The 21,997-nt window shown below is 39.4% G+C and overlaps 1 protein-coding gene across 4 annotated transcripts in view; it reads right to left on the bottom strand.

The window, feature by feature from the left end:
- Positions 1-271: 271 nt before the first annotated feature.
- Positions 272-21,997, bottom strand: part of TASP1 (taspase 1) — a 167,191-nt gene continuing 145,465 nt past the window's right edge. For all 4 annotated transcript variants that reach the window (XM_032789844.2, XM_032789847.2, XM_075064482.1 and 1 more), the window contains one exon: positions 272-2,949. In XM_032789844.2, coding sequence (XP_032645735.1) covers positions 2,857-2,949 — 93 coding nt within the window. In that variant the 3' untranslated portion in view covers positions 272-2,856. The remainder of the gene's footprint in view (positions 2,950-21,997) is intronic.

Raw genomic sequence — 21,997 nt, 5'->3', positions numbered from 1 at the left:
AAACTTTTCACGGGTAGCCACTTCTGCCTATAATTAACATATGCACAAGGAGGCCAAATTAAGGTTGTATGGGCAACTTTCATTCTAGCATTGCTTGACTTTTAATCCTTAACTTTGTATTTCCAATTTTGTATGGTTTAGTTTATTGATGGGAGCAACCTTAAATAGCATTAATCAAAGTATGTTTGCAAGTTTCCTTAGTTTTTTTTAATAATAAGAAAATTTTATAGATGTGCTATTTCGATAATAAAGCACTTACACATTTGGCATCTTCAGTGTATATTTTATTGCCATTGGTATCTTTGTGATGCTCAATATTTCACCACTCAGTGCCAAGTTGACCAATATACTGGAAGTAATTAAACAGTATGCAAGCAAAACCTTTTTTAAATGCAACTTTAGTTTTACCGTAACTTCAGGCTCAAGGCAACTTCTAAATGACTTTGAAAAACTGTAACAGAAAACCGAGTAGGGACTCATATACATATTTTCTGCTTTTAAAAAAAGATAAATATTCAGCAAGCTATATTCCCCAATTTGTAAGAAGCATATAAACAATACATATGAAAAGAGCTGAATTCTAGATCTTACTTTAATATAACCCTTTTTAAGGAAAGTAACAGTTACCCTTTGAAAAGAAACAGTGTAATTTACCACAGTACAAACCCAGAGGGGCACAGCAGGACCCTATCAAAATCCAGTCTGCTTTCATCACAGCTCCTCCTGGCCCTTTCTTTGAAATAATGTTGGGATAGTCTGAGGTAAATCAGCGGTCAAAAGCAGTCATAGCCATGACAACCAGGATATTAGTGACTATTCCCAAGTATGCAAATGAACTGAAGGAGGGAGTGAGGAGTGGCTGATTCTCAAGACACAATGTTACTTACTCAGGCAGCAGCAGGGAGCAGTAAATGTGTACTGTGTGAGGGGTGGAGGAGGGGATGAATCAAGCTTTTCCAGTGGTCAGATTTCCTATAACTCCCTAAAAAACAACATGCAAACACAAAATACAGGTTGCAGATAATTTCACAAACATATTAATTAGTGTCTGAAATTTGGTTCAAATTCTCCATGGCATGTTAACAAAAACGGGTTCTGAAAAATGGTGAGACACTTGTGGTACAGACCCTGTGAAACAGAAAATTCTGACACAACCTTACCTATGGTCTGCTACTGAGAGACTGTAAAAAAGCAGGGAGGTACAATGCATACTCTAAACTGCTCCATGCAGAGATTAACCCATCTGGTTGTCCCAATTATGGTCCAAATTCTCCACTGGTGTAATTTACACAAGAGAATTTCTCCGTATAGATCTGTGCCTGCAGATTTGTCACAATGTAAAAAAACAGCTCTGAGCATGCAGTGACATTACCTTTAAAATTAATTCAGGCTAGTTTTTTAAAAATAAATTTATTAAGAATTTTTTCCATAAACCATTGATATCATAATTAATGCAACCATTTAATCAGAATCAGGCATTTCTGTTATAAGCAGACACAACAATACAAAATAAAGAGGTGAGTACACTTTGGGTGAACTATATGTTATTGGACTACATACTTATCCTGTACTTCTGAAGAAAGGTAAAATGGAGTATCTATTTTCTGTTACCAAATTTGAATAGAAAAAAAAAAAAAGATATAAACTACCATTGCTTCTCTTTGGCCTATCTACAAGACATTGAACAAAAGTTTGTCATTACAAAAATATTATGGTGCCGTCATTGCCAACAGGAAGAAGAATACTGAATGGATATTTGAAACTTAAGAACTCATCTTCAGAACTCATATGATTTGCTAAAATATCAGAACTGGTGTACAGAGATAACTGACTGTTTATACTTACAAGGCAGTTGTGGCCTACACAGTTATATGAATATGTAGCTTTTTAGAATATGTGGGAAAAATATTACAGTCAATTTATGTACAATGCATACATATTAGACACATTAATATACATACACACATGCTGTAAGTGAACTTTGAGAAAGTCACTTTTTCAAGAAGAGGGCTACTATCAGATCTTTCAATAATAATACACATACTTAGCATACAGTAATATGCTTGTTTATTTCTGTATCTTTTTCTTAAAATATATATTTAAAGAAGAAACAAAGAATAGCATTGAATCTTTCCATAAACTTTGTTTTCTTATTTACATTGCAATATTCCATTATACACAAAGTAAAGACTGCATTACGGTACATTATCTTTATATAGCTTTTTTGTAATACATACAGCTTGAAGCTATGTAACATCTTAGCTTGGGAAGAGAGATACAACTTATATTATAAGACTATTTAAAAACAATTCTGGCCATAATTCTGCTCTAGATTGTTTCACTGAAACCATTCTTTGTCAAAAGAAAAATGCCCCACATAGGGGATGAAGAAGCAGTGTTTAAGTCACCACTGGATCCACTTAACTTAAAAGAAATGTACAAACCACAATCACTTTTGCATTACTACACAATTACCTCTGAGGCCCATTACTTCCTAATTTAGAACACAAATGATAGTTATTATCACATCTTTCAATTAGTTTTTCTCTGTCATTTTAGGGCATTATTTTTAAACTGTAAACAATGAAAATTTAAATGGAACATTAATCATACATTATTTTCACCTACACAACTAGGAAGAGTTCTGATCTGTTTGGGAGAAAAATGAGCATGCACACACCTCTTCACACAGAATGAGTATAAATAACAGCAGCACTTATCTCAAGTTATGGTGCATGTGGTTGCAATAAAGCGTATAAAATGAGAGAAAAATTCCCAACATCTGTTAAAACACAAAAGAGCTTATTGTACAAAACATCATTCACATTCTCTGTATTGAGCTGAGGAGTAAGCTGTTCAGTTTGCTGGGGTCTCCAGCCGACAGACTCCTCCTTCGATTGCCACAGACTGCCCTGCCACAGCTCCAGGAGGAAGTCTCGAAATGTGAGTCTGTGGAAAAATTGTGAGAACTTTAGCAATTTTGGAAAAAACTGAGAGAACTGAAAGTGGGTGGAATGGGTAGACACAAAGGAATCTTAAAAAGCCCAAAATGTTGATTGGTATGAACATATGTACATGCAAATTACAACACAGCTGAAAAAGCTGCAGACAGGGAACGTTTAGTATAAAGACGACATTAATAGGAGGGGATATAGTAGACTCATGCAAAATAATACATGCAGAGCAGATAAATTGGGTGCTGCAGTTAACCCTACCTACTAAGTGAACAAAGCAACTTCAGTAAAGTTGACAAAATTAAAACTGATAAAAAGAACACACATTTTTGCACAAAACACGATTGATATGTGCAGCTCCATGACAGAAGGCATCATTAATGCCAAAAGCTTAGAGGATTAAAAAAGGGTTAGAACTTAATATGTTAGTAGGATACAAACATAATGCTTCAAAGCTTAAAGCCAACTTTAACTGATAAAAAAGTTAAGATGAAATTTCTGCCATGTGTACTTCTTGGAGAGAAGAGTTACATTGCAAAAATGTTTTGAGAAAAATAAATTATGGTCATGACAGTATTTCAGCAGGAAAGATCAAAACACCCATCTAATATATTCCTTTTGTATGAGCGTTTAGTTTGTCAGATTGCTAGATGGATTTACTACATTATTCTCTATTTATATTCCTGTAATGCTCAATGACCCTAATGAAACAGAAAGACACCATTCCTACCATTACTGGTTGTGAAACTACACTTAAGGGCGTCTAAATATATTTTCCATATATTACTTTTCAATGTTAGTAATTGCCAAAGCTATCAAAGTGATATTATACAATTATGAATGGAAGAGAAAGTGGCTTGATACACCATTCAGTTGTGGTCCAACTATGAAAAAATTTGAAAAACTATCTTGAGTTATCCAGTCCTCTATTTCTGAAAAATATCTGTTTATTGGTTTTATATTGGCAAACACTGTAATTCATTATATCCAAAGGCATGTCTGAGCCCTGTTGTGTGATAAGGAGAGGCACTGCTTCAGTTTGTTGTTTGTCTATTGTTTTATCTTCAAGGGAGTCACTTAAAACCTTATAAAGAACTTACAACTTGACACATACCATTCTTCACGTTTAATGGTGTCTAGTTACTCCTTTTCCCATGTGTTTATTGGGGTTATACAATTCACATTGCTCATAACAATAGCTTGCCATAATGGTTATTTCTCCTCTTCACTCCATATTTGTTGTGCTCTATTTTGTTACTGCAGAAGATTTATTTTATTACAGTCTAATCTCCTACCAAGGAGGACAGATCTGTAAGTACTGAGGAAATTGCTTTATTTTCCAGTGCACACTTTGTTGTAAATGGGCAACGATAAAGACTTTACAGTACCAAACATGTATGGAAGCGTATTCTGTCTTACTGTTAGTGCTGTGTTACCGTTACATGTAATCCATCCTTGTTTCCATATGTAGCACTGTTATATGATATCAGCATATATTTTAGTCCACATGGTACTGATTTTGCAATATAATAATGCTACATATTGAAATAATGGTGGATTACATGTATGGCCAGATAGCTAAAGCAGTGCTTGGAGCACTGGGAGCGGTGTCACAGCCAACTTTCTACAACCTTTCTGCCCACCCCTCAACTCCCAGAGCTGCTGGTTTAGGCTCTGCTGTAACTTAAAAAAGCTTCAGGGTTACTCTATGGTGTGTTCTACACTACAGGGTTAGGTCAACTTAAGCTGCCTTGCGTCAACCTAACCATGAAAGTGTCTACACTTAAATTTCATTCCAACCGATGTAACTGTCCTGCTATGTTGACTTAACTCCACCTTCACAAGTGGTGAAGAGTCAAGGTCAATGTAGTCAGGTCGACCCAGTGTCAGTGTAGACACTGTGTTGCTTATGTTGACTGTTACTGGCTTTCAAGAGCAGTCCCACGATGCCCCACACTGACTGTACAATCAATAAAAGTACTCCTGAGGAGGATGCGCACCACCAACACAAGGAGCAAAGCGTAGACACAGAAGTGATGTAATTATTACAGGGGCTGTGTGCCAACGTAAGTTACGGCAACTTAGGGCATGGCTACACTTGCAAGTTAGAGCGCATTAAAGCAGCCCTGGGCACCCTAACTCCCGACCCGTCCACACTGGCAAGGCACTTAGAGCGCCTGGACTCTGCAGCAGGAGCACTCCTGGTAATCCAACTCCACGAGAAGCATAACACTTGTTGCACCTCGGCTGAAACACTCCAGCATCAGTGTAAATGAGGTGTTGCATTACTGTTCTTTGATCAGCCTTTGGAAATATCCCGTAATCCCCTTAAGTCAAGTGGTCACTCTTGTCTTTGTTTTGGAATCGGCTGTAGGAATGCAGATATCCCCTTTCAAAGCTCCGTTTCTCACAGCTAGCATGCTTATCGGCTCCCGGACAGAGCAAGCCATTAGTGTAGAATGTTGCTTGTTGTGAGTGTGAGAGAGGCGGGGGCATCTGAACTTACAAGACAGCATGCTGACAGACTCTCAGCACCCCAAAAACCCACTGTGACTCCCCTCACATACACACAACACACTCCCTGTCACACTCCACCCCACCCTCCACATCTGAAAAGCCCACTGCAGCCACTTGAACGCTGGGATAGCTACCACAATGCACTGCTCTTTGTGGCACTGCAAGACCTGCTAATGTGGCCACGCTAGTGCGCTTCCAGCTGAGAGTGTAAACACTCGGCAGTGTTCTCCCTGCTGTGGTCTCCAAAGACTGGTTTAACTCTCAGCGCTCTACATCTGCAAGTGTAGCCACGCCCTTAATTTTGTAGTGCAGACATGGACTAATCTGTATTGGATGGTAACAGCACTCCCAAGGGCATAGGGTGGGTGAACAGTTACTGCTGTCCACGTTACAAAGATTTTGTCAGTATAGCTACACTGGTAGTGCTCCCTGTGCAGATGCACTGTATGCTGACAGGAACTTTTCTGCCAGCGTAACAACATCGCTTCCCTGAACAACGTTAGCTGCGCCAACAGAAGTATTCTCCTGTGAGCATAGCTGTGTCAACACTAGCGGTTTTGCCAGCATAGGTATGTCAGCTAAGGGGTGTGTTTTTTTCATACCCCTGACCGACACAGCTATGCTGACAAAACTTTATAGAGTAGCCCTCACATCACACTGCCAGAGAATCACCAGTACACACTGTTCCTGCAACACCCTCATCTATCCCATATGCTAGAAGTTAGGGAGGAGGATAGCAGTTTCCCTGGCTATTCTGCCACTCGGATTCTTCAGTTGTACTCTTAGGGCAGCTTTAATTTTTTTTGTGCCAGGACAAGGATCAGGTCTATAATGCTCATGCAATACGATTATCCGTAGCGTATATTGAAGTTGCACAAACCAATACACTGGAGACATAAGGCTGATCACTTCATTCTGGGAATTTTATTATTTCATAATAATTAAATATATAACAGGTTCAGCTGATGAAATTTCATTGGCAGACATTCTGGTATATTTTGCATTAGATGAAGGGACTTGGGCAAAAAATGTACACCTATTTTGCCACTAGTCTCATTATAAAATGGTGAGTTACATTTACTTTTAAAAAGTTGTATTTTTTAAGATTATGGGCTGGATTCTGCCAGTTTTCCAAGTGCTGAACTCTCAGTGCTAGTGCAAGCTTCAGGAGAAGACGACTTGCAGGATTTGTCTTTATTTCTTTAAAGAATACTATTTCAATTGTGGGAAATGTCACTGGCATGATCCATTGGCCTCAAACTTGGGTCACAGGAGCAGCCGTGCTTCAACTCCCCACTTGGGAGCCTGCTGACAACCCACGACCCATGGATCCCAGCCCCAGCTCGAGGCTCCACCTCTGATGTTCCATTGATGGTGTCCCAGAGCAGTCAACCGGCCCGCTGGCCGTATTTAAGCCAGCAACAGGAACAGGAAACTGTCCGAAAAACTGAGCTCCACCCTGCTCTGGACTGTGTGCGTCCTACTCCTGTTCCCCCAGCTTGACTTCCTAGTGTCCTGACCTGGCTTGGCTCCTGACCTCTGACTTTTGGTTCTGATCTCTGGTTTGTCTCCTGCCTCTGAATCCCAGCCTACTCTTGACTCCCAGCTGTGGACTCTGACCACTAGGTCTGGTTGCCTACAACCAGGCCCTGACAGTCACTTTATAAAATAGAATGACTTGTAACTGTTCCACTGCTAGTGGGAGGCTAGACTGTGAAAGCCTTATTTATGTTGTTGTGTACTTACTTGAGCCCATAGTCCCATTAATCTTAAAAGGTCCAAGGATTGCACAATTTAACATATAGTGAGGTGGTATGTTTTGAAAGTCTATGAGTCGAAAAGATAAAACAGTTATAACATGTATCAGTTGAGCAGAATGTTATTTAGAACCTTAATCACAATTCACTGTAAAGACATTAATTATTCCAGAGGCACAGCCTCTTTTAATCCCCTCCTTGATAAGGCTATCCTGGCGTCTGCTCTTAGGTGGTCTTTTTTTTTTTCAGTTAAATGACAGAATCAGATTTAATTAAAAACATTTTTAAGGTTTTCATTTTACTGGTTCAACTTTGATCCATAGCCCTCCTACGCGATATATGAGCATCCTTCTACTTTTAGAACAATTTTGGTCAAGATCATGATTTACCACTTCAAGAAGAGAGGGTTCCCTTCAAATCTCCTATGGTTCCCCTCAAATGCAACTGATAATTTTTGGAACAAATTATTTCAGAGTTAAACTTCCATTTGTTTAAAAAGATTTATAAGAACAACTGGTAGAACCAAATTTGCAAAAGTCAAATTCTAGTGAAGTAAATAAAAAGGACCATAAACACTGCCAAATTAAGTGTAAAAATGTAATAAGAAAAGCCAAAGAAGAGTTTGAAGAACGGCTAGCCATAAACTCCAAAGGTAATAACAAAATGTTTTTTAAGTACATCAGAAACAGGAAGTCTGCTAAACAACCAGTGCGGCCCCTGGACGATCGAGATACAAAAGGAGCGCTTAAAGACGATAAAGTCATTGCGGAGAAACTAAATGAATTCTTTGCTTCAGTCTTCATGGCTGAGGATGTTAGGGAGATTCCCAAACTTTAGCCAGCTTTTGTAGGTGACAAATCTGAAGAACTGTCACAGACTGAAATGTCACTAGAGGAGGTTTTGGAATTAATTGATAAACTTAACATTAACAAGTCAACGGGACCAGATGGCATTCACTCAAGAGTTCTGAAAGAACTCAAATGTGAAGTTGCAGAACTATTAACTAGGGTTTGTAACCTGTCCTTTAATATCCGGCTCTGTACCCTAAAGACTGTGAAGATAGCTAAGTAAGGCCAATAATTACAAAGGGCTCTAAGAGGTGATCCCAGCAATTACAGCCGGTAATCTAATACGGTACCGGTATCTAATATATGTATGTGAACATAGTAAAGAAAATGTCCAGACACCTAGAAAACATGAAATTGGGACAAAAGTCAAAATGGTTTGAAGGAATCGGTCTTACAATCTATAAGAGTTCTCGAGGGGCACAAACCATGGACATAGTGGATCCAGTGATGGACGTAGGGATTTCAATGTCCATTATAAGCCTTTACAAGTCCCTCACCAATAGCCTTTATAAATTAAGGTGTCAGGGGGATTAATAAGGAAGGTCCGTTCATGGATTGAAAACTGGTTAAAAGTACAGTGAACAAAGCAAAGGACAATGGAAATCTCAGAATAGAGGGTAACTAGTGGTGTTCCCCAAGGTCTGTCCTGCAGGACCAATCCTATCAACTTTTCATAGAATGACGGGAAAGGGTAAAAAAGTGAGGTGGCAAAGTTTGCAGATGATATTAAACTGCTCAAGATAGTTAGGACCAAAGCAGACTGTGAAGAACTTCAAAAAGATCTCACAAAACTACGTGACTGGGCAAAAAAATGGCAATTGAAATTTAATGTGGATAAACGTAAAGTAATGTACATTGGAAAAAATAACCCCAACTATACATATAATATGATGGGGGTTAATTTAGCTACAACAAATCAGGAAAAAGATCTTGGAGTCATCGTGGATAGTTCCCTGAAGACATCTACGCAGTGTGCAGAGGCGGTCAAAAAAGCAAACAGGATATTAGGAATCATTAAAAAGAGGACACAGAATAAGAAGGAGACTATATTATTGCCCTTATATAAAATTGATGGTACGCCTACATCTTGAATACTGCATACAGATGTGGTCTCCTCATCTCAAAAAAGATACACTGGCACTAGAAAGGGTTCAGAGAAGGGCAACTAAAGTGATTAGGGGTTTGGAATGGGTCCCACATAAGGAGAGATTAAAGAGGCTAGGACTCTTCAGCTTGGAAAAGAGGAGACTAAGGGGGGATATGATAGAGGTTATAAAATCATGAGTGATGTGGAGAAAGTAGATAGGGAAAAGTTATTTACTTATTCTCATAATACTAAAACTAGGGGCCCCCAAATGAAATTAATGGGTAGCAGGTTTAAAACAAATAAAAGGAAGTTCTTCTTCACACTTGTGGAACTCTTGCCTGATGAGGTTGTAAAGGCTAGGACTATAACAGTGTTTAAAAGAGAACTGGATAAATTCATGAAGGTTAAGTCCATTAATGGCTATTCACCAGGATGGGTAAGGAATGGTGTCCCCAGCCTCTGTTTGTCAGAGGGTGGGGAGAGAGAACACTTGATCATTACCTGTTAGGTTCACTCCCTCTGGGGCACCTGGCATTGGTCACTGTCAGTAGACAGGATACTGGGCTAGATGGACCATTGGTCTGACCCAGTATCGCCGTTCTTATGTTCTTAAATATCTTTTTCTAAGGTCTATTTAAAACCCCAAATAAAGTTAGAGCCATCATGTAAAATCAATTTTCTTAGTAGTATGCAGTAACAGTCTTTACTCAGTAGAAGTATGCTACTGATCACGCAATACAATATCACAGTCAATGTGGCTCAGTGGCCTAATCTGAATCGGACATCCATTATGAAGTGGACATGGTCAATGCAGAGTACACTACTGGAATAAAAAAAAACAGTACAGTATGAGGCATGGATGCCCATAGATTCTGCCAAATGGCACAGGGCAAATATTTTTTATCAAAACAGAACCACCAACATTTCTTAGGCCTGCAGTAGGACACTCATTTATTCATGATAAAGGCTTTGATTTTTGAGACGCGATTTTTCTAACCCAAATAAACTGTAGGCACAATAATAAAATTTGTGCTTTCCTGCTTACCCCACAAATCAGGTAAAGTTAGATGCCTGAATATACCCACAAATAACTGCATGTGAAAATCGGGAGGCTGAGTTGAGTTACATATTGAAAAATCACTCTAAATATACATATTATTTCTGAAATAACAACAGCGACTAGCCGTTGAATATGAAACCTCAGTGAGAACTTGAACAGATTTTTCAAAACGCAAGACGTTTTAACAGATAGTACATTTGTATCTCAAATGTGTTATTTAGACATAGGCACTCTACTCTACTTTTTTTGAATATGAAAAGGATTTCCAGTATATAAAAACCTAAAGTACGCTTCCAAAATCTGCGTCTCCTTACTGAACTACAACACACACACACTCAAAATCCTTGCATGTGTTTTGATATATACACTTTTCTTATCATCTCTTTACTTTGCATGCACTCACTATCAAGTAATAAATGAAGTACTATCCTATTTTATGCATAATGTTTCATGTCACTTTTACCCAATAGCAAGTAAGTATTATGTCAAATGGAAAAAATATCAAGATGACTTTTTAAAGAGAAATAAGGTCACATTATTTTATTTTTAAAATATCCATAGCTATTTCATGTTGTATGAAAGAATAGCCTTGAAGAGCTATATATTTTAATATTCAATTAAACTCCCAAATGACCTTTTAAGATTAGACTCTCATCAACCTTTATTCTTAGGCATAACAATTTACACTAAATACATGTCTCCTTTGATTTCAGTAAGATTTTCAGACTCATCCACCTTACTTGTATAGTTTGTTACTTTTTTTTTTTAATAAATACCTTCTACATGACACATTTTTAATTCTTGCTGGATTTAGGCTTGTATGGAAAACAAAAGGACAGGAGAGCTTTTAGTTAGATTAGATTGTACCTTTCACTTTGCATATAGAGGGGACCTAGATCTGGAGCGGGGATGCAAAAAAAGCATAGGAAGAGAAAACAAGTTCCGCTCTCTTCTTCCAGCTCCATGGAAGCTTCTCTGTTAGTGCACTGTGGATTAACAGGCAGGGTTGCCAACTTTCTAATTGCAGAAAACTGAACACACTTGCCCCACTCTTCCCCGTGGCCCTGCCTCCCGCTTACTCCATCCCCCCTCCCTCTGTTGCTTGCTCTCCCCCACCCTCACTCACTCATTTTCACTGGGCTGGGGCAGGATGCTGGGGTGCAGGAGAGGATGAGGGCTCCAGCTGGGCTGTGGGCTCTGGGGTGGGGTCAGAAATGAGGGGTTCAGGGTGCGGGAGCGGGTGAGGGTTTTGGGGTGGGGCCAGGGATGAGGGGTTTGGAGTACAGGAGGGCGCTCTGGGCTGGGGCGCCAAGGTGTTTGGATTGCAGGACGGGGCTCAGAGCTGGGGTAGAGGGTTGGGGTGCAGGATAGGGTGAAGGGTACAGAATCCGGGAAGCGCTTACCTCAGGTGGCTAATGGGAAGCAGCGACATGTCGCTCCAGGATCAAGGTATAGGCACGGCCAGGGGGCTCTGCCTGCTTTCCCCACCCACAGCCCCTGCCAGCCCCACAACCAGACTTTTAATAGCCAGGTCCCTTTATGACCGGATGTTCCAGTCGAAAACCAGACACTTGGCAACCCTATCAATAGGTGATTGATTAGGGGCAAGAGGGAGAACCTGTCAACATAGTACATGCTTCACTCTTCTTGTTGGGAATATGCAGAATAAGATATTAACTCTCTGAGCATCATTTTACTTAGATGTCCCCCTTGAAATGAAATCCATTAGATGAAATTTGAGGTTGGGAGGGCCATAAAGAAGCATGGCTGCCGAAAGAGAACAGCTGCTATGTAGACTACAAAGAAAAGCTATAGTCCTGGACCTCTATGGGCTTAAGAGTACCAAATCTCATGTATAGTGAAAGAGAACGAGCAGACAAACATCACTTGAACTGGGGATTACAGTGGACAAGAAGCTTGATATGAGTCAGCTGTGTGCTCTTTTTGCCAAGGCAGCCAATGCCATATTGGGTTGTATTAGTAGGGGCACTGCCAGCAGGTCGAGGGAAGTGATTATTCCCCTCTGTGAGGCCACATCTGGAAGACTGTGTCCAGTTTTCGGCACCGCACTACAGAAGGGATGTGGACAAATTGGACAGAGTCCAGTGGAGGGCAACAAAAATGATTAGGGGGCTGGGGCACATGACTTACGAGGAGAGGCTGAGGGAACTGGGGTTATTTAGTCTGCAGAAGAGAAGAGTAAGGGAGGATTTGATAGCAGCCTTCAACAACCTGAAGGGGATTCGAAAGAAGATGGAGCTAGACTGTTCTCAGTAGTGGCAGATGACAGAACAAGGAGCAATGATTTCAAGTTGCAGTGGGGGAGCTCTAGGTTGGATATTAGGAAAAACTATTTCACTTGGACGGTGGTGAAGCACTGGAATGGGTTACCTAGAGAGGTGGTGAAATCTCCATCCTTAGAGAGTTTTAAGGCCCGACTTGACACAGCCCTGGCTGGGATGATTTAGTTGGTGTTGGTCCTGCTTTGAGCAGGGGATTGGATTAGATGATCTCCTGAGATCTCTTCTGACCCTAATATTCTATTATTCTATTTTTATAGGAAACTGGGAGCGGAAGCTTGCTCTGGTGTTTTTTGTTCTTGATTATTTTTTTTAATAACTACCAATACCCTGCCCGTGCAAGGTAGCTCTGTTATGATTTGCTTTTGAACTCTAGAGACCCTTCCCACTCCTCTTGAAGCCCAAATCAAAGGGTAGTCTTTCTGGCCTGCTATAATTGTTAATTACTGTAAGAACAGTATATGATTTCTTCTTTTGGATCAAATGTATCTTTCAAATCTGAGTTATTTGGTTTTAGGATTAATTTTTTTCTTAAACTACACATGTTGTGCCAAGACCATTTTTATTTGGTGCCTCATTTGATAAAGTATTCTGACATGACTTGAAAGGTGAACTGTACTAGCTAATATGACAAGCATTTATGAAAGTCTTTAAAAGAAAAAGACCAGTTTAAGTGCTCTCCAAAATGATGTCGCTTGGCCTTTCTGTGTATATATAAAAGTAATAGTGCTTGTCAATGATTAGCTCATTTGTTTCACTAAAGCCATAAACATAATGTGAAATGAATATGAGTAAGCCAAAAGTAAGACAGAGCTGCATGAGAAAGAGTCCATCACACACTGCAGACTACAGTATAGTGTAAAGTAGGATAGTGCATAACTACCATACGACAGCACATTCAGTACTTGTGCAAACCTAATGAGTGCCTCGGTTATTTTTCAGCTAATTTATCATACAGGGAGAGTGTGTATTGGTTAGAATATTTTGTTTACAGAAATATCATCCTGTACATTTTTGAGAACTGAAACAGTATCATTAATAAGCAAATCAAGAATAAAATGCTTTGAATTTCATTTGCATTCTGCCACCTTACTGATTAGAGAAAAAAATTATCACATCAATGTATTGTATACAAATCATAAATGACCTATGGGAAATGAGGTTAGAATTCTAAGTAGACCTTGAGTTAATAAGGAAGTCAAGAGAACTCCAACATAAAAAGGATTCTACAAACTGAACAGTGATTCTAGACTTTTTACATTTTAAAATGTTAGTACAACACATTAAGAAGGATTGATATATATATTAAGATAGTTTCTAAAGTAAGTGTTTTAATCCCTCTCTGTTAACTGTAATTTCCATCTAATTCATAGTCACGTTTAGGTAGTTTTAAAAGATGAGTAACGATGCACCATTCTAACAACTGATGATGATTTGGGACTCAGAGTGTTAGATGATAACTCTCAGATTAGTGATATTTTAAAAAGATACCAAAACTCAAGATTTTCACTATCCTATGTGGTGCAAAAGCAGAGCCAGATAATAAATATATTCATACTTACATCTCACTATTAATATCTGCTGCAATTATAAATATTTAATGTTTAAAGGTGAGGAAAACAGTGCACATAAAAAACAGGCACAAATATTTTAGCCTGTTCTTAAAATGCTGAATATATTATCTTGTGTGAAATAGGGACACAATACTGAACAGAAGTGTAAATAAACAGCTAAATTCAATGTTCAGAACTTGGCCAAAGCCCACCAAACATCCCAGCTTGATCCAGAATTTCACTATGCGCTGGAATTTCACCCCAGCTACATTTAAACCGGAGCAAGATTTAGCAGGATTAATACAGGACAGACAGCTATGTAATCACAGATGTGTTTTTCAGTCTTTTAAGATTCAATGTCTTAGCTCAGCAATGTGGCCTGTTCGAGGTACATCTTACTACAAAGTCAAATCCACAGTTTAAGGCAGGGGTTGTCAATAGGTGGACTGCAGGCCAATTCCGGACCACCAGACCCTTCTGAACTGCCAGCAAAAGCTTTTTATTGTTATTATTTTTGTATTCTTTTCTCTAGAGTCTGTACCTTGACTGCACCTTGACCAAGAAATTTGGACCTTGACAAAAAATAATTGGATTACCCTTGGTCAATGCTGTGATGGTCCAAAGTGGAAATCCTCCTCTCTTTCTACTTTTAAAAACAAAAGAATTAAATATATAAACCTTCTGCTGTATTCCCAGATCTCAGAACCCAGTATTTTCATGATGTTCAAATGAAGCTGGGTGTTGAAGTTAGGCAAAAGTTCAGACTGGAAATAAGACATACGCTTGTAACTGTGAGAGTAATTAAGCACTGGAACAATTTATTAAGGGTCTTGGTGGATTCTCGATCAGTGGCAATTTTTAAATCAAAGCTGGATTTTTACATTTAAAGATATACACTAGTTCAAAAGACATTATTTTAGAGGAGTTCTATGGCCTGTGTTATACAGGAGGTCAGACTAGATGATCACAGTGATCTTTTCCGGCTTTGGAATCTACGTTCTATTAACAAAATATTTTAATTTCTATTTCAACTCAAGATGGTACTTTCCAGCTAAGCTGGAGTGCTGAGTTCTGAGCAGAAGGTTGGATGTTCTAGTGTATGCATAAAGTTGTTTTCAAGCAAGAATTATAGAATGACTTCTTCAGACGAATCCTACATATCTGAGTGCAGATTTAAAGATGAGAGTGACACACATTTTTCCTATTTCGTGCATGTAAAAGAGCTTCTCTGAAGTCTGAAATGTATGACTAAATGACTAAACATAAGATTACTCATTAAATCTTTCCACTAATTTTCAAATTATAATTAAAATGTATATTTCTGTACTCAGTGAATATTGAGTAGGTGTCTTGCTCTTGGCAAAAAACTTTCGTAAACCTTTTTTTTTTTTTACCAAAGCATGCAATGAAGTACAGAAGTTCCCTACCTTAAAACAATAGCAATGATTGTAATCTGTACTTGTCATACACATTACTTTGGACGTTAAGGGCAATAACTATTAAATTTGGTAACAATGTCTAGCATTTTAATGGCAGTAGTTAACTATGAATCACATTTTTCCTCTGCTTGTCCGGTTGCCCACTATATTTTTCCGACTGGAAAATGAAGAGTTTTCAGAGATTTTTTTTTTGTACTGAAGCTACATCACTTCTTGTAGATAGTCACAGCAGTCAGTGTTCATTGTAAATTACGGTAGCATACAAGATTCCATTTCCCCTACCCATTCACTTTTTCCTATCCCCTGGGCAGCAACTTAAATCCAATAAATTAGAAAATGGAAAGAATGACACACAGTAGTTTAATATTAAAACCAGCCCTAGCATAAGATTTATAAATTCATGTCATAAACTCAGTATAAGGAACAGGTTTTAAACTGGCAGTTGAATTTCGAATACAACAAGAATTACAATTAAACATTTAAAAATGAGAGTGATTTTAGATCAAGACGGTAGAAAAATCTAAGTCCTATAAAACCAAATTATAGTGCACCAAGGATGTTGAGAACCCAGAACTTGGGATTCTCAACTTTTTACAACTATGTTCAGTTTCTTTCTTATTTTAAATGAAGTTAATAAGTAAATTAGAAACTTTTTATCAATCATGTCTTGATAAAAGACAATGTTCATTTTAAAAGGAAAAAATGCGAAATGTGCAAACGTAACTTCATTTGTTGGCTATTTTGAACATTTGAGGAAAATAATTGACACGACAAACTATATTTACTAGAGGTGTCTTCTCAAAGAGATTGGCTTGCTAGCTATCTGTTCCAACTGTGTAGCAGATTTAATCCCAATATGAGAACAGTATCTAACTTAACTAGTTGTAAAAGTGACCATCAGTAAATGAAGTAAAACTAGTTCAGATCTTTTATACATCCCTCCACTGACAATTTGTGTTTTCTCCCATGCTTCCCCTGACACTTTAGAGGAAAGCCCCATGAAGTTCCTCAAAGCCACTTAATTGTCCTCCAAAACCCTCCTTAAAACTCTTCTTTGCTACGATGCTTACTTCTTGGTATACAGAAACAACGATTTATCATACTGACCAACACTGTCTCGTTGCTTCATTGTACTTCCTTGTCTGTATATACCATCTGCTGTCTCTACAATACTTATACTGTAAGCTTGTTGGGGGCAATGACGATCTTTTCGTTCTGTGTTTGTACAAGGCCTAGTAAAACAGGGTCCTGATCCAGGGCTAGGGCTCCTAGGGGCTACAATACTAAAAATAATCAATACAGATCTATTTCAGCTTTCCACCTGCAAGGAAAGGGACTGCAGTGATACAACAGAAGGAATTAAAGCCTAAATCAACAAGGACTATTGGAAATGAAGAATGTGAACTAAGGAATTCTTTTCCTGAATACCAGTTTCCATATAGAATATTTTCTACAACAAGATGCCACAATTGACATGTACCATCCCCCACCCCACCCCAAGTCAAAGCCACAATTAAATTGCACCACAAGTACTTCCTGCAGGCTCCCACTCAGTTTCTCAACATTGCATTAAGTCGCTTTTACATGACTATTCTGATCCTGCTTCAGACGAAATAAGATGGGAACAAAGCTCCCATTTAGGGCCCCAGTAAAGCTAAAGATCAGAAACAGCAAGAACAATTGCAGTATTTAAAGCAGTTGAGTTGGAACACAAAACAACAACTTAGGCAAACAGGTGGTTTCCTCCCCACCAGCCGTTCCCTATCCTCCTCAAAAATGTATTTTTCAGACAAGGTAAATAAACCTGAAAGAATTCAAATGGAGAATAAGAGTAGTTACAAGGGCAATGAATTACTAATTTTTAATTGAAGCTCTAGTCATAAACCAAATGTAGGAGGGCAGTTCTAGTTGAACTTCTTTAAGCCCAGAACTGGTAAATGTCCATCCAGAAAGCATCAGCTGCCAATGCATAACTCAGAGCATGTCCATGCAGGTTTTTTTTTTTTTTTTTAAACTGATTTAACTATTTCAGTTATTGTTTGTTTTTGTCGGTTTGCTTTTTAAACCAAAATATTTAAACTGGTACTATTCCTTATTTTTATGCTGTTATATTGATATAGGGCACCTTTATACCCATATAGCTTATTCCACTAGTTTTATAGGAATAAACTATATTAAAATAACGGCTTCCACACGAGGGTGTTGTACCACTTAACTACAGTATTTCAAACAGATACAGTTAAAACAGTACAAATACTGTTTAGCCAAGCCCTCACAATGGCGTTTACTGAAAGACAGCAATGGGACTATACGTACTATGGAAAACATGTCTAAGGAAAAAAACTAATTTCAAAAGGTGTCAGTCTCCAAATAAGAGAACCCATCAACAAATACTTGACCTAAGATACCAGAATATCCTATAAAGCATTATTGTTCCTTTGCTTCATCACAAATTAAGCTTCATTGTATTTTCAACACCACACAAAATAGTTACCCTACAGAAGTGTGGTTCTTCTAGATGCATTCAACACACAGATTACACTGTTTGTAAGCAAGAGCCCCAGTACACAAAGTCAGATTCCCTTAGCCAGCAATGGCCACTGGGGCTAGCCTATGCCTACACCTTCGGTACTCTCGCTCCCCCCTTTCCGCCACACCTGGAGGTATACAGGACAAAGTGGGCCCAGGGCAAAGGGTAGAAGAGTAGCATCGCTGAATCCATCTGGACAATCCCCTACAGTCACCGGTTCTTCAAGAGATAAGTAACCATTCTCTTCTTATGCGACTGTCGACATGGATTCCCATCTCAGTGACTAACAAGCAGTTGTCAAAATAGTGTCTTGTAAGTGCATGATTTGAGCTCTATGTAGTTGCCCTACAAATTTCAAATATAGGGACGTTCCTCAAACAGGCAGCAGAGGCTGCCTCAGCCCTAGTGCAATGAGCTCTCATGCGGGTAGGTGGGTCTAACTTGGCTTAATAACATGTCCTTAATAACATGTCCTTATATAACTGGAAGCTCGTTTAGATAATCTCTGTGAGGGCACCGATTGCTCCTAAACCGTATCAGCAAAGGACACAGTCTGGATGTGTTCCTGAATGTTTTTGTTCTGTCTAATTAATAGGACAGTGCCCTTACAGTGTGTGATGGTTAGCTTTCTCCAGGGTTGAGCAAGGCCTGGGAAAGAAAACCAGGAAGTGAATGAATTGGTTTATATGGAACTGAAACAATCTTAGGTAGAAATTGGGGGTAACATCTAAGAGCGACCTGGTCTTTATGAAATTCTGTACAAGGGGGCCTGCCACGAGGTTCTCAATCTGCTGATGCAATGGCTACCAGAAAGGCTAAGAGTTAAAAGGATGCATACATGGGCCCTTCTAATTCTATATGGAGGTTTCAAGAGGGAAAAGGTGCTGAACTGGAGGGAAAACATGTATGAGGTCATTCAGGAATATTGCCACCACATGGGGGAAAATAGTTTGCCCGGGCTAGGAGAATGATGTGCATATAACACTGATAGGTGGACTCTTATGGAATTGTTGGAAAGTCCAGAATACTTGAAGGCTAGAAATATTGCTGAAACTAGTGATGTCAAGAGAGACAGCTAGTACTGAGTGCATCAATACAAACAACTTACATTTACCTTTGTAAGTCAGTCTGGTTGAAGGTCTCCTGCTTTGAAGCAGAATGTTCTGAAGCTCAGCTCAAGAGCTACTTTCAGTGGACATCATCCAGCCAGCAACCAGGCTGTCAAACTGACCATTCTGTGAGACTGTCGGGTACAGCAGGTAGCGTGATGGGTGGACTGTGTTGAAAGATTGAGCAGATCAGAGTACCAGAAGTGCCTGGGCCATGTAGGGGCTTAATCAGTCTTGCATCTTCCCTCAGTTTCTTCATTGCTGTTGGTATCATGGGAATCAGTGAAATGGCACTGACATGAGAAATACATCTGTCATGGAATCAGGGCTCAAACCCACTCTTGACACCTGTTCTGTAGGACTGTTTGCTATAGGACAGAACATCTTTTGCAAGTAGGGACTATTTGAAACAGGCCTGAGTCTTTGACAGACCACTCTTCGTTGCTGAAGATTTGCCTGGAGAGTTGACCCCAACATCTCCCAGTAGGGATGTAAATAAGGTTTAAAAATAGTAACTGTACAATCTATTAAAATTCTATCAGTTAATAGTTAACCATTAACGAGTTCATATAGGCGAGAAACTAGGGGTGAGTGGGGTGCTGCAGCCAGGACTCCCTGGCACGCAGGACTGGCAGCTGGGACCCCAGCCTCGCAGGGCTGGCAGCTGTGACTTCGGGCACACGGGGCCTGCAGCAGAGTTTAACACTAACCGAAACTGATAAGACTGATGCTTATTGGTTAACTGGTTGAACTTTTACATTTTACCCCCAGTCCAGGCCATTGGGGATGCAGGAAGCAGTGCGGGCCAAGGGATGTGCTGGCTGCCCTTCCTGCAGCCCCCATTGGTCTGGAGCGGCGAACCGCAGCCAGTGGAACCCGTGATCGGCGAAACTGCGGAAACGGCAGGTAAACAAACTTGCCTGGCCCATTAGGAGCTTTCCTTGAACAAGCGCCGGACCGGCTTTGAGAACCACTGTTCTAGAAGTCTAAGACATCAGTTATTCAGCAAATCGAGACTGCCTGGGACTCATTTTAAATTGGCACTTCCACGTATTTAGTGCCTATATTTAGGACATTAACGCCTTCTCTGCTGACCCAGAGAAGGAGGGAAAGCAAAAAAAGAGGAAGAGGCTATCCATGGGCAAAAAGAGGGCAAAACAAATCTGCACTCACCTACCACCTAGGCAGTCGCAGGGGAAAAATTATTGAAGACTGAAAAAGATATTCTGGAAAAGAATTGGTTCCGATTATAGCAGCTCTCTCTATTTAACAAAAAACAGCTCCGCTTTAAGTAGGATCCACTGCAATTAAAATAATAAAAAGTAGAGAACAGTTTGTAATGGAGATTCTGTTTGCTTCCCCAGGTAAATGAATCCATGGAGCCTGAGGTATATATTTTTTCACCTATTGCTGCAGACTTGGACCTTGCCACATAACTATTCTCAATTTGCACCCTCTAGAATCTAGTGGTGGAAGCCAAGTTCCTCTGGTCACTCCTTTTACAAAGTACTCTGTGGCAGTTATTTTAGGTTGTTCATTCAAGTTAGAGCAGATTGTTTGCAGTCTTAGAACATATGCAGTTGCTTGTTGTAGCATCTTCTAATGGTTGTTTAAAAAGGGAAGGTCAATTTCATAAGGAGAGGTTTGGCTCCCACTGTTGTGATAAAAAGGATGTGGACAATGTTTCTAGTTGAGATGTAGGAGATGGTTAGGGAGTTCTGACCCACTACAGCAGGATGGTCCTATGGCCTTCCTGGTGATAAAGACCAGTAGGGAGGTCCTGGATGTGCTGCCAAAGGAGTTGCTAATGCCTCATTCCAACTGAGTGGCGTGCCCTTCATGTTCACATTGGACAAACCTGCATGAACTTAAACATTTTGATTAATAATGGATCAGTCTCCTCTCTTTCTGGAGAAAGGTATTTGAGATGCTTGCTGGGCAGTTCCAGGCACACTTGGACTTGATTGGTTCCTTTTATATCTTTCAGTCATGCGTCAGATTGCTATATGGCACAAACAGCCAAGGTCAACAATTTTCTGCTGGTTACAGACAATCAAGAACGATCCCTACTGATTAAGTTTGATCTCTTAGCTGCCTTGATACCATGGACCATCAGGTGTTCAAGAGGCTGTGGTGGTAAGTCAGACCTTCCCCTATCCCCTGGCTTAGTAGGAGTAGTTGGCAAGACAATCCCACAAATCCCTTCAGCATCCTCTCTAATATGGGTGCCCTTTTCCATTCTGTAGCACTGAATTCAGATACATACTGCTTTAGACAGAGAACTCACTTGTTAAATATCTAAAAATACTATAATTTGTTGAGTTATGCATGCCAAATAGTCCAGAGATTATATAGGGTACTTGAGGAAGCAGACTAACAAAATTGTGCAGTTTACTAGCTGTAGCTGTATTGTGTTTAAGGACTTTTTATCCAAAGTCCTGCAATTCCTGCCTCCCTTTTTAAATAAGCAATTAATAATGCTACACCACCACTCAAGAGTGTGCATCTTTTTGTTTCAAAGTGTTTTTTAGTTTCTTTCCCCCCCCACTTACTGCAGAAACAATTTAATGAAAACACACAGGAGATGAGCTACTGTTATAGACTCGATCAAATGCCTTATTACAAACATCTAACCTGAGTTACAAAAAATGCTTTTCTAAAAATTAAAGAAGTTAATATTCTAACACAAGCACTAGTGCCCACAACATGAAGTAACTATTTTGGATCTCATAATGACATACAACGATTAATCTATTGCTTGACTTAAGTTGGTGATGGCCTCAGGACCAGTGATCATGACTTGAATACATTCAATATGGGCAGAGAACAGCACCAAAATAGTT

Source organism: Chelonoidis abingdonii, chromosome 3 (assembly GCF_003597395.2).
Source record: "Chelonoidis abingdonii isolate Lonesome George chromosome 3, CheloAbing_2.0, whole genome shotgun sequence".
Lineage (NCBI taxonomy): Eukaryota > Metazoa > Chordata > Testudines > Testudinidae > Chelonoidis > Chelonoidis abingdonii.
Note: the sequence above shows the minus strand (reverse complement) of the source record. Positions and strands in the feature narration are given on the sequence as shown.